This window comes from Saccopteryx leptura, chromosome 2 (genome assembly GCF_036850995.1).
Source record: "Saccopteryx leptura isolate mSacLep1 chromosome 2, mSacLep1_pri_phased_curated, whole genome shotgun sequence".
Classification (NCBI taxonomy): domain Eukaryota; kingdom Metazoa; phylum Chordata; class Mammalia; order Chiroptera; family Emballonuridae; genus Saccopteryx; species Saccopteryx leptura.
The window spans coordinates 34,809,085-34,826,019 of NC_089504.1; the positions used below are offsets into that span (position 1 = coordinate 34,809,085).

Sequence of the window (16,935 nt, forward strand, 5' to 3'; positions counted from 1 at the left end):
AATAGCCCCTGCTGTACCAGAAAGACTTCTTTGGACCTTTTGATGTCTACTGTAGCCCTTTCTCTCTTCCAGCATCAAAGAGAGCCTTGAAGGAGAAAGTAACAAATGGCATCTTAAGGGACTGAATTTATAAACCAGTTACTAGTAGCCCAGGGGTTTTGTTAATCCCACTTGCCTGAATAACCTTAATTCTTCCCTCTGCTGCCTCCTTAAACCCCTTTCCTGACGGTATTTTAGTGCAGATGATAATATACAGATAAAGGAATTAAAAATTTGTAGCTGCAAAGTGATGAAATATTTTTTTTATTAAATTTAATGCAGTGACATTGATAAATCAGGGTACATATGTTGAGAGAAAATATCTCTAGATTATTTTGACATTTGATTGTGCTGTATACCCCTCCCCCAAAGTTAAATTGTCTTCTGTCACCTTCTATCTGGTTTTCTTTGTGCCCCTCCCCTCCCCTAACCCCTCTCTCCTTCTTCACCCCCTCCCCCCTCCCCCAACCTCCCGCCCCTGTTGCCATCACATTCTTGTTCATGTCTCTGATGAAATATTTTTTAAAGGAGGGCTATCATGATGTTTTTCATAGATACTATTTCTATAGTTTGGTCAAGATATCATCTAAAGTTGACTAAATTTTTATAATTTGACTAACAAAAGATTATGGCATCTGTTTCAATTCATTATGCTTTTTCCTATAAAAATTCTATTAAGTAATATAATTTAAGTTTTTTTTTTTTTTTCTGAAGTGAGAAGCAGGGAGGCAGAGAGACAGACTCCCACAGGCACCCAACCAGGATCCACCTGACATGCCCACTAGGGGGTGATGCTCAGCCCCTCTGGGGCGTTGCTCTGTTACAACCGGAGCCATTCTAGTGCCTGAGGTGGAGGCCATGGAGCCATCCTCAGCACCCTGGCTAACTTTTGCTCCAATGGAGCCTTGGCTGCCAGAGGGGAAGGGAGAGATAGAGAGAGCAGGAAGGGTGGAGAAGCAGATGGACACTTCTCCTTTGTGCCCTGGCTAGGAATCGAACCTGGGACTTCCACATGCCAGGTCAATGCTCTACCACTGAGCAACCAGCCAGGGCCTAATTTAAATATTTAAGATTTACACAATTTTCATAGGTGTTTTAATTGGCTGTTTTTCTCACTGTATTAAAATAACTATTAATTACCAGCTAAATTGCTGTGAATTTTTCTCATCCTTGAGGAGTTTGAATCTGTCCTGAATTCTTTCTTAGATCTCTTTCTTGTTTGGATGAAGCATGTCTTTAGAGGAAATTTTTCCAAGTTACATTAATGGTATATTTTCCAAGTCCCTGCGAATCTAAGAATGTTCTGTTTCTTTTGCATATGAAAACCTAAGTTATCTCTGGTTTATGAATATTACTCTGTTGTTTTCTGGTATTTAATGTGCAGAGGTCAGTATGATGCCTTCTTTAATTATGGCCTCTTCTTGTTGATTTGCTTTAGAGGTTGGTGGATGTGTTCCCGCCCTCCTGATTAGGCCACAGAAGGCTGAGACTGGCATGACACTGTAGAGGTTAAGAGACAAGAAGCTTACTATGCAGTTTGCTTGGAAGGCTCAGAACAGAGAGGAATAGAAGCAAGTCTAAAAGTTTTTTAGTTGAAAAGGAGTTGGAACTTGGTCCCTCTTGGTCTTCTGATTATGACCCACAAAGAAGCTGACACAAAATTTACTTCTTTATGGAAAGGTAAGAGATTACGTTTACCTGCTCCTCTTAGGGATCAGTTTTTCGTTGCGACACCTTGGTTGTTCATTGATTGCTTTCTCAAATGTGCCTTGACTGGGGGGCTACAGCAGACCGAGTAACCCCTTGCTCGAGCCAGTGACCTTGGGTCCAAGCTGGTGAGCTTTGCTCAAACCAGATGAGCCTGCACTCAAGCTGGTGACCTCGGGGTCTCGAACCTGGGTCTTCCACATCCCAGTCCAATGCTCCATCCACTGCGCCACCGCCTGGTCAGGCTGATCTGTAGCATTTTTTTTTTTTTTTTGAAGCTGGAAACGGGGAGAGACAGTCAGACAGACTCCCGCATGCGCCCGACCGGGATCCACCCGGAACGCCCACCAGGGGGCGATGCTCTGCCCCTCTGGGGCCTCGCTCTGCCCCTCTGGGGCCTCGCTCTGTTGCGACCAGAGCCACTCTAGCACCTGGGGCAGGGGCCAAGGAGCCATCCCCAGCGCCTGGGCCATCTTTGCTCCAATGGAGCCTCGCTGCGGGAGGGGACGAGAGAGACAGAGAGGAAGGAGGGGGGGAGGAGTGGAGAAGCAGATGGGCGCTTCTCCTGTGTGCCCTGGCCGGGAATCAAACCCGGGACTCTTGCACGCCAGGCCGACGCTCAACCACTGAGCCAATCGGCCAGGGCCTGATCTGTAGCATTTTGAGGCTTGATCTTACTACAGAAGAGAATTAGAAGTATAAATAGTATAAGGTATATGTAAATATAGATAAGGTGAAAGACAAGAAAGAATTTTGTCAGCAAATCAAGGCTGCAGGAGTAGAAACGATGGCAACCCTGCTACACAGTTTAATTGGATTTCCCAAACCGTGGGCCCTGTTGGCCTTGATGCTGGATGGGAACTTTCACTGCTGCAAATATACAGAACGTTTTGGGATTGCATGCCTCCTTTCCACAAGTAAGGTGGAGATAGGCTTTTCCTTAAAGATATACTCAGCTTTCCCTTATTTAGTACTGCAGAGTTTAGCTTTCCAAAAAAAGAAGATTGTCACTGTTCGTTACTACGCACTTCCCCCCAAAGAGGTGGGTAAAATATTCCATTTGGTGTTCCCTTCTAAGTTTGTGGATATTTTACATGTTGGCCTGTGGTTATATATGATTTATGACTGTTTTAGCACTTCTCTCAGGAGAGGGTGAAGGACACAGTTGCCTGTTACTCTGCTTCAGTTTGTGGAGGTCAAAATAAGACCAAAGCTTCTTATGTTGTCATTTCCTAGTGGTTTTTTTCCCCTCTAGTTAACAAGGGGCACCGCTATCAAAGCTTCTGCCTGCCCATCGGGTATTTCAAGGATCAGCCTCCCTCAGCTGCTTCTCTTGTTTACATCATAAGCAGCATTTGGATTCTTTGAACACAGGCTGCCTCTTTTGCAAAATTAAGATATTAAGCTAAATAAAATGCAAATTTCAGAGTGGTGGAAAATAAATTTTTCACTGAAACAAGGATTTAGGGGAAAACTGTTTTGGGTAAAAATGATAAGCAGTCCCTGAAGATAGCAGTAACAAGATTGAACATTTATGCATTTTAGTACATTTCCAGGTGAGGTACGGTAGTCCACAACTTTCTGTGTGGTGGAATTCTAAGCCAGTATGATGAGGTTGTGACATGGTAAACCACTGACTGATTTGTTTTCCAGCTTCAATGAGCTTTCAAGGCTGCTGGCTTGTCCCCTGCCATCCCCCGTCCAGGGCTCCTGAGCTCCCAGGGCCTGTCAGCCCTTTGCCCACCCTTCTGAAGCCTCTGACCTTTTGTCCTTTTCCCATTGGCAGCAGTAGGTCGTCGATCTCTACTTTACGAAGTTTTAAGTTGCTTAAATGAAGTAATATGAAAAACATATTAACCTTTAAACAAATTTTTATTTCCAATTTGCCATAAATGTTTTTTCTGTCTCATTCACACATATACACATATTTTGCTGAGCTATTTGAGTTACTTGTAGACATTGTGATTCTTATTTAGTACATCAACACATTATCTCCTAAAAATAATGACATTATTCTATATAACTAAAAGGCAATCATACCCAATTAATTTAACATTAATATAATGCTGTTATCTACTGTATATATATTTCCCCAGTTGTTCCAATGTCTTTATCAGCATTTTAGTTGTTAGATCCAGGGGCCTTCAAGAATGATGCATATCTATATAGTCTGCGTTCCTCAGCCTTTTTATCTTTCATGATATTAAACATTTTTTAAACCAAGAATTGACAGTTTTTACATTTTACAATACAAATGAAAATTGCTTCTTTTTGTACCACGATTCGCCTCCCGAACTACTCTTTGATAGTAAAGGGGAAGTGAGTCTTCCTTGTCATGCTGTTAGGAAACACCCAGAGTCCTAGTCCCATGATTTCCTGGTGAAATAGAACAAGTTATATATACTGCCAGAGGCCACCTGTTTTTCAGAATGTCCCTCCATTTGGATTTATTCGCAGCTTGTTTCCGCATCATTAGATTTCAGTCAGCCTGACCAGGCGGTGGCTGGATAGAGCATCAGACTGGGACGTGGAGGACCCAGGTTCAAAACCCCAAGTTCACCAGCTTGAGTGTGGGCTCATCTGGTTTGAGCAAGGCTCACCAGCTTGAGCCCAAGATCTCTGGCTTGAGCCCAAGGTTGCTGGCTTGAGCAAGGGATCCCTTGTTCTGCTGAGTACCCCCCCCCCCCCCAGTCAAGGCACATATGAGAAAGCAATCAATGAACAACTAAGGTGCTGTAACAAAGAATTGATGCTTCTTATCTCTCTCTCTTCCTGTCTGTCCCTATCTGTCCCTCTGTCTCTGTGTCTGTCACACACACACACACACACACACACACACAAAGATTTGGGTCAAACATTTTTGGTAGGAGTACTTCCTAGGCGATGTGTCATCAAGTGCATTACATCTGGACATATACTGGTTCTCCTCTAAGCGAATGATACTTGGTTTGATTGCTGGGTAAGGCAGATTTCTTCATTGTGAAGGAACTTCCCCTGTGGGGTGACTTTCTTTCTTTTTTTCTTTTTAAAGTATTTGTTTTCATTATTATTTTTTATTGTCGAGTTTATGCATTTTTAGAGAGGAGAGAGAAGAGGGGGAGGAGCAGGAAGCATCAACTCCCATATGTGCCGTGACCGGGCAAGTCTAGGGTTTTGAACTGGTGACCTCAGCATTCCAGGTCGACGCTTTGTCCACTGCGCCACCACAGGTCAGACCTGTGGGGTGACTTTCTGACAGTATGTGAACATCTTATTCCTTAAGTTTCATGCAGTGGATTTTAGTACATGAGAGTGATTCTTGCCTGAGTTATTAAGGTGGATATAAATGGCAATTTTCTATGTTAGTCTTTCTATAATTATTATTTGGCATTTTTAGTACCATTTGGATTCATGGATTCTTATTCTCAAATCAGTTACAATCTGTTCCTATCATTTATTTTGAGGCTCATGGTTCTAAATTTGGTCAGTGGAAGCTCCCTTCAAGCTAGATCCTGTCTCTTTTGTTTTCATCTGTAAATAATTTCAAACTTACATAAAATTGCAGTAGTACAAAGGACACTCGTATAGCCTTTACCCAGATTTACCTAACACTTTACCCCATATGCTTCAACATTTGCATTCTTTATCTCGACACACATTTTTGTTCCCTTTTAAGAATGGGTTGCATACATCACTCTTTACCCCTAAATACTACAGTATTTTCTAAGAATAAGAATGTTCTCTTACAGAATCAAATTATAATGTTGATTTTTTTTTTTAATTCAGTGAGAGGAGGGGAGGCAGAGAGACAGACTCTGGCATGTACCCCAACCAGGATTCACCCAGCAAGCCCACTAGGGGACGATACTCTGCCCATCTGGGGCGTTGCTCAGTTGCTCAGCAACCAAGCTCTTAGTGCCAGGTAGAGGCCATGGAGTCATCCTCAGCACCCTGGGCCAACTTGCTCCAATCCAGCCACGGCTACAGGGGCATGGGGGAAGAGAGGGAGAGAGGGAGGGAGGGAGGGAGGGAGGGAGGGAGAGAAAAAGAGAGAGAGAGAGAGAGAGAGAGAGAAGCCAGAGAGGGAGGGAAGGAGAAGCAGATGGGCGCTTCTCCTGTGTGCCCTGATCAGGAAACAAACCTGAGGAACCACATGCCAGGCCAGTGCTCTACCACTGAGCCAACAGGTCAGGGCATAATGTTGACATTTTTATCTAATGTCATCCATATTCTAGTTTTATTAGCTGGCCCAGTAATGTCCGTATGATTTTTAAGGATCTAATCTAGGATCAGTTACTAGCTTTAGGTACCATGTCTTTCTAAATTTCTTTATTTTAGACTATTTCCACAACCTTAATCATTTTTTTCTTTTTTTAAGCGAGAGGGAGGACAGACAGGGACAGACAGACCGGAAAGGAGAGAGATGAGAAGCATCAATTCTTTGTTGCAGCTCCTTAGTTGTTTATTGATTGCTTTCTCCTATTTGTCTTAACCATGGGGCTCTAAATGAGCCAGTGACCCCTTGCTTAAACCAGTGACCTTATGTTGTAAAGTACCCAATCCACAATTGCGCAGGTTTCTGTAGAGACACCACGTCCTGATAAAATTTGAAAAGTTTTATTAAAGGAGGAAATTTATGAAATGTGCCGGCCGCATATATCTTACACGGGGCAGCAGTCCCAAATCGTGTGTCTCATTAATATTCTAGAGGCTGGTTATATACCCTTAATTATACATGGGCAGGGGAAAAGCATGACATCACGACCTTTGTCTTTACCTACACAGGTTTGGGAAAAGGATGAAGGAGAGGGGACACAATTCATTAGCAAGTTCATAACATCTGTTAGGATCCACAAAAAACATTTCTCCATATTAAAACTTACAAGGTAACACAATAGTAAAAGTGTCACTCCATACATTAAAAGACATTCCTACATCTTCCAGTGTTCACCTGCCATTCCTTTTTTCAGAGATATATATATACATTAACTACACGCTTTCGGGTGGGGAGGGGTAATTTCCATGGGGACAAATGCCTGCAAACGGCTCATCAAATAAGAAAAGGTTTAATTTAATCTTTTCTTTTCTTGTACCTGGCTAGCTATTCACTTGCTTCCCTACAGGTGTGGGGGGAGGTCAGAGAATCCAACTCTCCTTCCCCTCTGCATTTACAATACAGTGCTATCGGCCATCCTAGTTTTGAAGCTAATCACACAAGCATAGAAATCACACTTAGAAAATCTTTCTGCATACCTAGCTCAAATTAATAAAATGTTCTTTAAGCTTCCTAAAATATTAATATTAATTCTGTAACTTTTTTTTTTTTAATTCTGTAACTTTTGATACCTTAGGACACTTGGGCTCAAGCCAGCAACTATGGGGTCATGTCTATGAACTTGTGCTCAAGTCAGCGACCCTGAGCTCAAGCTGATCAAGCCCGCACTCGAGCCAGCAACCTTGAGGTTTTGAACCTGGGTCCTCAGTGTCCCAGGTCAATGCTCTATCCACTGTACCACCGCCTGGTCAGGCTCCACAATCTTTTATTTTGTCAGAGACAGAGAGTCAGAGAGAGGGACAGATAGGGACAGACTGGGAGAGAGATGAGAAGCATCAATTCTTTGTTGTGGCACATTAGTTATTGATTGCTTTCTCATATGTGCCCTGACTAGGGGGCTACAGCAGAGCGAGTGACCCATTGCTCAAGCCAGCAACCTTGAGCTTCAAGCCAGCTACCTTTGGGCTTAAGCTAGTGACCATGGGGTCATGTCTATGAGCCCATGCTCAAGCCAGCCACCTCGGAGCTTTGTTTTTTTATTTTTCTGAAGTTGGAAACGGAGAGGCAATCAGACAGACTCCCGCATGCGCCCAACTGGGATCCACCCGGCATGCCCACCAGGGGGCGATGCTTTGCCCATCTGGGGCGTTGCTCTGTTGCAACCAGAGCCATTCCAGTACCTGAGGCAGAGGCCATAGAGCCATCCCCAGTGCCCGGGCCACTTTGCTCCAATGGAGCCTTGGCTGAGGGAGGGGAAGAGAGAGACAAAGAGGAAGGAGAGGGGGAGGGGTGGAGAAGCAGATGGGCGCTTCTCCTGTGTGCCCTGGCCGGGAATCGAACCCGGGACTCCTGCACGCCAGGCCGACACTCTACCACTGAGCCAACCGGCCAGGGTCAACCTTGGGGTTTTGAACCTGGGTCCTCCATGTCCCAGACCAGCAATCTATCTACTGTGCCACCACCTGGTCAGGTGAGGCTCCATAACCTTAATCTTTTAAGACAGTGACATTTTTTTAAGAAGTGTCTTCCATTCCCCCACCCTGATTTTTTAGAAATGTTTTCCATTTGGGGCTTTTCTGCTTTGCCCTGATGGTACAAGATTCAGGTTGTGCTTTTCAGGAATAGCATATGAATGTTGTCTTTCTCGGGCATCACGTCTGGAGCCACATGATGTCCGTCTTCAGTTGTGATGTTAATAACATTTTTTATTTGATAAGCAAAACCTTGCAAATATTCTGCTTCTCCTTATCATTTCCTCCTAGAATTTAGCATCTATCCATGGCTGATTATTGCCTGAACCAGTCTTGAGTATGATGATTGAAAAAAAAAAATTTAGCTTCCACACTCTCTCTGCATTTAAGCAGTTAGAAGCCAGCATTCTACAGCATCCTTTCCCCCATTTGTTCATTATTGGTTTGGAGCCATGACTTCCTGTTATCAGTTAATTACTGTCCTTAATTATTTTGCTGCTGAAATTGTCTCAGATTTGGGCCAACAGGAGTATTTTGAGACTAACTCTTGAGTCCTTTTGACATGTCTTCATCAGTTGTTGAGCATTCCTTTCTGTTTTCTACACAAAAACATTTTTTGTTTGCATATATACATATTATATATTAAAACCTTGGAATTCACACCAATAAACCCCATTCAATTCAAAATTTTAGGGTTCAGTTTTTTCCCCTTATTTGTAATTCCCTTCTCTGACAGAAATTTAATTGCCGTTATCCTTAATATAGCTGATTAATGTCCCTGTATGTAACTGATTTCCCATCACTGTGGTGCCTCCTCTGTAGGGAGAGCCTCCTTACCTTTCTGGGCTGCCCCACACCACCACAGGTGCTTACTTTACTTGCTCCACTTAATAAAGGAAAAGGGCAAAAAAATGTAAAATGCCAGTTTTTCAGTATTTTATTAATTCCTAGCATGTTTTTTCCAGAAATGTAAATATTAAACATATGACCAATTATGGCTAGTAAGCTATATTTTTGTAGTTAAGTATTCTTTTAGTGTTGATAATTTTCTTCTCTTCCTAAATTCACATAATGCTCAGATTAGGCAAAGGTTAGGTTAGCTTAGCAGTGATGGGATGCAGTCAGATTTGGAGATTTTCAGTGATGCAGTAAAGTGGCCAGGATACCTTACATCAGAGCAAAGTCCTAGTTTATAAACTAAGTGTGCATGTTGAAGCTTGGAAATAACCATCTCAGATGAACTGCTTTCATCCTGGAGGCATGAAAGGCAGCACAGCTCAGTGGTTAAGAACACAGACCTAAGATAGACTGTGCCTCTGCCATCGACTAGCTGACCTGTGGCACAAGTTAGTACCTTCTCTGTGCTTTTCTTTTCTCATCTATGAAATTGAGACGACAGCTGTACTTATTTCAAAGGATCTTGAGGATGGAAGTGCTTAGAGCAGTGCCTGGTACATAGCCCTGTATGTTTGCTAATCCTCATGATATAATAAAAGCTGAAAATACAAAGATTCAGGTACTTTTTGATATTACAGATTAAAATGGAGTAAAGACAATGTGTGATCTCTTGGTGTACGCTGACTTGATGGGTTGATACAGAAGATAACTGGCATATTCTCCTTTAGGTCGTACTGCTGTCAAAGACAGGGCTGGGCCGGGTCGATCATTGTTCAGAATAGAAAAACTGCAAACAATTCCTATTGCTTTTTGTTCATTCGGCTAGAAACTGAGAAGTTATTACCTTGTTAATTTCCAGGGGGTGCTGAGAACAGCTCCATGGCCTCCGCCTCAGGCGCTAGAATGGCTCCAGCCTCAACGGAGCAACGCCCCAGATGGGCAGAGCATCACCCCTTGGTGGGCATGCAGGGTGGATCCCAGTCGGGTGCATGCTGGAGTCTCTCTGCCTCCTTGCTTCTAACTTTGGAAAAATACAAAAAAAAAAAAAAACCCCAAACCCCAAAAACACGTTCTAAACATAGGAACAATGGGTTTCCATGCTATTTTTGCTCAGTTTCCCTACCTGCAAAATAAAATGAAGTAAAAACTATGGTTCTTTCTAGCTGTTAATAGTCTATGATTCTTATATTTAGATTATACTTTGCAATAATAATTAGCAGTCTCCCAAAATATTATAGACTAGTTGCATAAACAGTTTTTCTAAGATAGAGTATCGGCACAGTGGCAGAGTTCTTGGCTTTCTTATTTTCTTGCAAGCAAAGCTTGACTTGTCTCCCAGCTGACTCCCCTTTCCTGCTGTGGCATCCTGCCTTCAGTTGCTTGAACAAAATCCTGTTCTTTTACTCATCTTCTGACTTTTCCATTTCATACTACTACAAAAATGGCATGAATGGTTTCATAGGCCAACCTAGAGATGTAAGTTTGTATAATCAATTTTGAGAAAAGTTAAGGTAAATCATACTAGATTTAAACACATACACAAACATACACCCCACTTGTCTCCCCACCACTCCTCCACCCCAACCCCTAATCAATGGATTTTAGCTGAATAAAAAACTGGCTTTTTTTCCCTCCTTAGAATTACGGCGTGCAGTAAGAAGCAGTGTATGGAAAAGAGAAGTGGTTGCTCACCAACATGAGTATGGACCGGAAGAAAACTTAGGAGATGATGTGTACCGGAAGATTTGTACAATGTGTGGCCATGAACTGACGTATGAGAAAATGTGACTTTTAGTTAAGTGATCTGTTTTACAGAAGTTTAGGTTTAGATTAAGGAAATTTAGATTGGTCTTGTTCAAAATTCACTCAGGCACTGAGGATGGCTCCTTGGCCTCCCCCTCAGGCACTAGGAGGAACTCAGTTGCTGAGCAACGGAGCAGCGCCCCAGATGGGCACAGCATCACCCTCTGGTGGGCTTGCTGGGTGGATCTGTCGGGGTGCATGTGAGAGTCTGCCTCTCTGCCTCCCCTCCTCTCATTGAATAAAAAAAAGAAAAATTCTTATAGATGAATGAAACACTTGTATAAATACTGCTTCATTAATACGTATGCATGTAATGGCTTAACTTAAACCAAGTTTCAGTTGAGGTCCAGCAGGTCTGGTGTGGACAAAATATTGGGGTTGTGGTCATCTTTTTTTTATTTTTTTATCTCTTTTAGAATAGGATGGGAGCTAAGTGGTATTGTAGGTTCAATTTTAGGTGAGAACTAAAGTTGAGAAATAAACCAAGGCAAACCTTAGATTGGGGTAGGAGGATGAGCTTAGTAAAGGCTGGTTGAACTGGATTCTTATCCCAAGAAACAGCAATGGTGGTAGACCCTGCACTTCAGAATCTGGGTTAGGACTGCTAGACTATTTGTCTCCAAATCAGGGGGAAGAAACTACTGCTGGACAAGTCCTGACTAACCAGAGGAATAAACATTGACTTGTGGGAGTCTGATCGTTTTCTCTATCTCTAGAGTTTACTATAGGCCTTAATATTAGTTGCTAGATAGCTGTTTATCGTAACTTGCTAACATTTACTGAGCACTTACATGCCAGGTAAGCAGTATGCTAAGTGCCTTACATGTACTCTGACTTAATCCTGGCAGGCAAGACTGCTTGCTTCTGTGGTTATTTAGCACTTAGAAAGGAAATGATAACCTAAAACCAGACATCATGCCAGACCTCTGGATCGTTTAGCTAGTTAAAATTTCCCTGATTATCTCAAAAGGATTACAAGGTAGTTACAGTTACTAAGAGGATTTGATCCCAGGTATTTGATTACAGGGCTTATGTAATATTTTTTTTTTTTTTTACAAAAACAAATTCAAGTTAAGATAAACTGGATATTTTAAAGTTATTCTTTGATAGAACTTTTATCCTACTGCTCCAAATACAATAGGAAGTTTATACACTTCCATTTTTCTTTCTCGATCAATTCTTGGAGCTTATGCTCAAAGAAAGGCAAAAGTCAAAACAAGTCAAACCCAAAGAGGCTTGAGACTAAATTATTCTTTATATATGTAGTCGATACAGAAATGTTTAATATATTTTTGTGTTGATTTCCTTTACATGCTATGCTCCATATCAGAGTAGAAATTGATTCTGGGTTTTTTTTGGTATTTTTTTGTATTTTTCCGAAGCTGGAAATGGGGAGGTAGTCAGAGAGACTCCCGCATGCACCCGACCAGGATCCACCCGGCACGCCCACCAGGGGGCGATGCTCTGCCCATCTGGGGCGTCACTCTCTTGCAACCAGAGCCATTCTAGCACCTGAGGCAGAGGCCACAGAGCCATCCTCAGCGCCTGGGAAAACTTTTGCTCCAGTGGAGCCTTGGCTGCAGGAGGAGAAGAGAGGGGAGGAGAGGGGGAGGGGTGGAGCAGATGGGCGCTTCTGTGTGCCCTGGCCGGGAATCAAACCCAGGACTCCTGCATGCCAGGCCGACACTCTACCACTGAGCCAACCGGCCAGGGTAGAAATTGATTCTGAACCAGCAGCAAGACCTTCCTGGAACTATAAAAACAAAACAAAACTTCCAGTTTGAGCTCACTGCCAACAGGAACTAGAGCAGGAGTTGGGAACCTTTTTGGCTGAGAGAGCCATGAATACCACATATTTTAAAATGTAATTCCATGAGAGCCATACAATATGTTTAACATTAAATACAAGTAAATGTGCATTTTATGTAAGAACAACACTTTTAAAGTACAATAAGTCTCTGAATTCTTTTTAATAACACTGTTATGCTGTTGCTAACCAATGATGAATAAAGTCCTTCTTACCATTAATGCGACTTCTGGTGCTGCATAGTTTTGCTGATGGCTTTGTAGTCTGGTTGATACCTGGTGAGGTTAAGCTTCATGCAGGCATTGAGACTTCCATCCGTTAAACGTGATCATAGGGTTGTTCTTAACGTTCTTTAGATGTGAGAAAGACTGTTCACATGCATACGTAGAGCCAAACATTGTCAGTAGAGCAATACTCACGCTGCAGTGTGGTATGCGACAGGAAGTGCATTCCAAGTTTTGACAATCAGCTGGTCCGCGGGTTGAAGTTTTTTTATTTCTCCCCACTTGTGTTTGCTCGCCAACTCTGCTTGCTGTCGTGCAAGTCTTTCCAAATCTTCATTCTGTGACTTGAACTTATTCACCTGTATGTCTGAGGCCTTCAGGTCAGCAGCTTGTAGTTCAAAATCTCTGATGGAGACACCAGGGATGTAACTCAGGTGGGCGCTGTCCACTGCACACTCGTGTGGATGGGTGATGAACTTAAAAAGATGAGTGCGCTCATGAAATTCTCTAAAGCGCGCTTTGAATGACTGCAGATTAGATGTGAAGCCCGCTAGCTGCTAGAGATCAAGATGTTGAGCAGGGTCACTTGCTGTGCATGCATCTTTAAACTCCCAGTTTTTCAAAGTGTAGTAAATGACCTGTTTCAATGTCTGCGATGAAGAGTTCCAGCTTGTTTTCAAATGCAAAAACACTGCTTGTTGAAGGGATAAGACTGTATTTCCAATGCCTTGCATTTTCACATTGAGCTGGTTCAGATGTTCAGTCATGTCCATGAGATAGTAGAACTTCAGGAGCCACTCAGCGTTAGCTAACTCAGGATGCTCAATGTTTTTCATTTCAAGAAAAGTCCGGATTTCACTCAGACAAGCTGCGAAATGGCTGAGCACCTTCCCTCTTGACAACCAATGCACATTGCTGTGCAGAAGCAGACCAGGATAATTATTCCCAACTTCATCCAGCAGTGTTTTAAACTGGCGATCATTTAAAGCTCGGGCAACAATAAAGTTGATCACCCGAATGACCAGCAACATCACCTCACCAAGCTGCTCACCACACATCTGAGCACAAAGCGCCCCTGATGTAGGATGCAGTGAAAACTTAGGATGGGTCTCTTTTCATGTTCATGAAGAAGCGCTACGAATCCTGTTTTTCCCCACCACACACGGAGCACCATCAGTACACACCGAAATAAGTTTATCCATCGGTAGATTTTTTTTCTTTAGTGAACTCAGTGAAAGACTTGAATAAATCCTCCCCTCTTGTTGTCTCTTTTATAGGCAAAACAGCAAGACTTTCCTCACATAGTGTGTCACCGACAGCATACCTTGCAATCACGCTGAACTGGAATAAATGGCTTACATCTGTTGACTCATCCAAACCGAGAAAAGAATGGTGCTGCATTTATGTCCTTCACTTGTGTTACCTCAATTTGATTTGCCATCATGATGGTATGATCGTGAACAGTTCTGGCCGACAGAGGCATGTCTTTTATTCATTTGATATCATCTTTATCTGAAAAGTCATCAAAAAGTTCATTGGCAACATCTAGCATGAATGTTTTGGCATACTCCCCATCTGTGAATGGCTTTGTTTCTCACAATTGCTAAAGCACCAGCAAAGCTAGCTGAATTCCAGTCACCTTGTTGAGTCCAAACACAGAGTTGCTGCTGACTAGCTTGTACTCTGCACAGTAGCTCTTGACATGCTTTCTTCCTGCTGTCCCCCGGTGGATATTTCAATGCAAATGTAGTATGGCGTGTGTTGAAGTGCCGCTTTATATTTGACCATTTCATCGATGCAATTTTATCATTGCATATTAGACACACTGCAGAACCTGCTCTCTCCACAAAGGTGAATTCCTGTCCATTTCTGCTGAAAATTATGATACTAATCTTTTTAGCCATCTTCTTCATCAAAAGGGTTTCTGCAATTAGGTAGCTGATTACTTGATTAAAAGGAGGGAAGTTTACTTTCTGACCTCACAACGACCCGTGTACGTTACACATTATCCAATAAAAATTTGTTGTTGTCCCCCAGGACAGCTGTGATTGGCTCCAGCCACCCGCAACCATGAACATGAGCAGTAGGAAATGAATGGATCATAATACATGAGAATGTTTTATATTTCTAACTTTTTTTTTTATTAAAGATTTGTCTGCAAGCCAGATGCAGCCGTCAAGAGCCACATCTGGCTCACGGGCCATTGGTTCCCAACCCCTGAACTAGGGGTTTAGGCTGCTGACAACAGCATTACTACATTAGGAGAGAAGGACCCCTTGAGCCACATGGATTTAGGTTCAAGTTCTACTTACTAGATGTGGACCTTAGGTAAGTTTTTATGTCAGATGGGCATAATAATTCATCTCTTAGAAAACTGTATGAGGATTAAATTGCATCTGTAGAATGTGGCATGTAACAGCCACTCATTAATGGGCACATACTGTCTTTAAGACAAGTACAGTTACAGATTTGTCTAGCTCAGGTATGGTTCTAATCACTGTTTGCCTTATTTATTTAAGACAATCCTGACATCCAGATATCAATGACAGCCAGGTCTGCTCTACCCAGGTTGGCAAGTTCTTTAAGTTATACAAATCACTATTAACTAAATATTAATAACTTTTACTTGTCTAAAAGTAAACCAACTTATTTTCATATGAGCTGCTTCCTGAATAATTCCTGGGAGATTTAGAATCAGGCAAAACAAAGTATATGTTCATGTTGGCAAAAGCATGGTAAGTGGACTCAGTATAAGTTAATAGAATATTGATATTCTCCCCCCCCCCCCGCCCCTGTACAATGTACAGTGACATGCTATTCTTTTGTCTGTGTGAGCTTCATTAATGAGAAAAGCGATTGCTAAATATTCGCTCTTATCCTCTTATTCCTTTAAAATTCAGTCTCTAGTCAGTTTTTTCATGTGCTTAGCTGTCAGGCTGGGAAAAGGCAGGGCCATTCATATCAGTGCAGTTGTTAGAAGCAACCATAACACATAAAGAAAGGATCCAAGAGAATGGAAATGAAAACCTAGAAATTCTTCTAGAATCTGGATCAAGTATCATTAGTGAAACTTTGCAATGTAAGGAGAAACAGTGTGAACAAAATATTTATATATATTTAGCAAACAACCCGGGTTTTAGTCCTCTTTCTGCTTGTGACTTGCCACACAGCTTTATTCTTGTGAGTACCGTATTTCCCCATGTATAAGACGCACCTTAATTTGGGGGCCCGAAATTTGAAGGAAAAAAATGTATTACATAAAGTTATTAAGCTCAAGTTTTATTCATCATAAAATTCATACAACTCCTCATCACCGTCAAAACTCCCATCCATTAGCTTGTCCTCATCTGTGTCTGATGACGAATCCCTGTCTTCATAGATTGCCTTGTCCTCAGTTCCATCTATGGCATTTGAAATGCCACAACCACTGTAGAAGACGCACCTAGTTTTTAGACCCTAAATTTTTCAAAAAGGGGTGCATCTTATACATGGGGAATATGGTAATTATTTGTCTTAAATGGTAAGGTATTTAAAAATCCTCGGAAGTCCCACCTTTTCAGTAGAGTATATTCTGTAGCCACTAAATGCATGGTAAACCAAAGAGATTATATGTTAATAAGGAAAGTGCTTAATGTACCAAAACTTATTTTATAAGTTTTAAAAAGACACATGTTGTACAATTGCTCAAAAATACTAGCAGTTGTGGGGTTTTATTGGTAAATTTTCCCTAAGGTTTAATGGAAAGTCTTATAATCCCTTAAATTTGTATATTATTTTCCAGTGTACTCTCATTTATTATGTTAATATGCCTCAACACCATACAGGAAACAGGAAACTATTACTTGGACCAGGATCCACAGAAACAAAATCCAAACCTACGTTTAATTCCAATCTAGCTACTTCTAGAGGAAATGACCAGGGCCTCAAAGATGATTCCCAAATTGTCTGCACATGAGCACCACCTGGGGAGCCTTAGGAACTTCCAATGGGGGTGCCCTCGCCCACCCAAGACTGGTTTTAAGGTAACTAAAGATTCCTAGTTGATTTACATTCAGACAAATTTGGGAACGGCTACTTGAAATAACATTTTTAAAAAATAACCAGTAGCATCTTAAAATTCTAAAGAAAAGTTTTTTGAAGGGAAAATTTCAAATAGAGTTAAGTATACCTTTAGAAAGAAATCATGAGTTTTAAAGTAGAACTGAGATGATAAATCATGAAATACCAAAGTTT

At 41.8% G+C, this 16,935-nt stretch overlaps 1 protein-coding gene across 2 annotated transcripts in view; it reads left to right on the forward strand.

The window, feature by feature from the left end:
* The window catches only part of XPA (XPA, DNA damage recognition and repair factor), a 28,071-nt gene extending 11,695 nt beyond the window's left edge, over positions 1–16,376 (forward strand). For both annotated transcript variants that reach the window (XM_066367599.1, XM_066367600.1), the window contains exon 6: positions 10,508–16,376. In XM_066367599.1, the coding sequence (XP_066223696.1) occupies positions 10,508–10,656 (149 nt within the window). In that variant the 3' untranslated portion in view covers positions 10,657–16,376. The remainder of the gene's footprint in view (positions 1–10,507) is intronic.
* Positions 16,377–16,935: the final 559 nt, after the last annotated feature.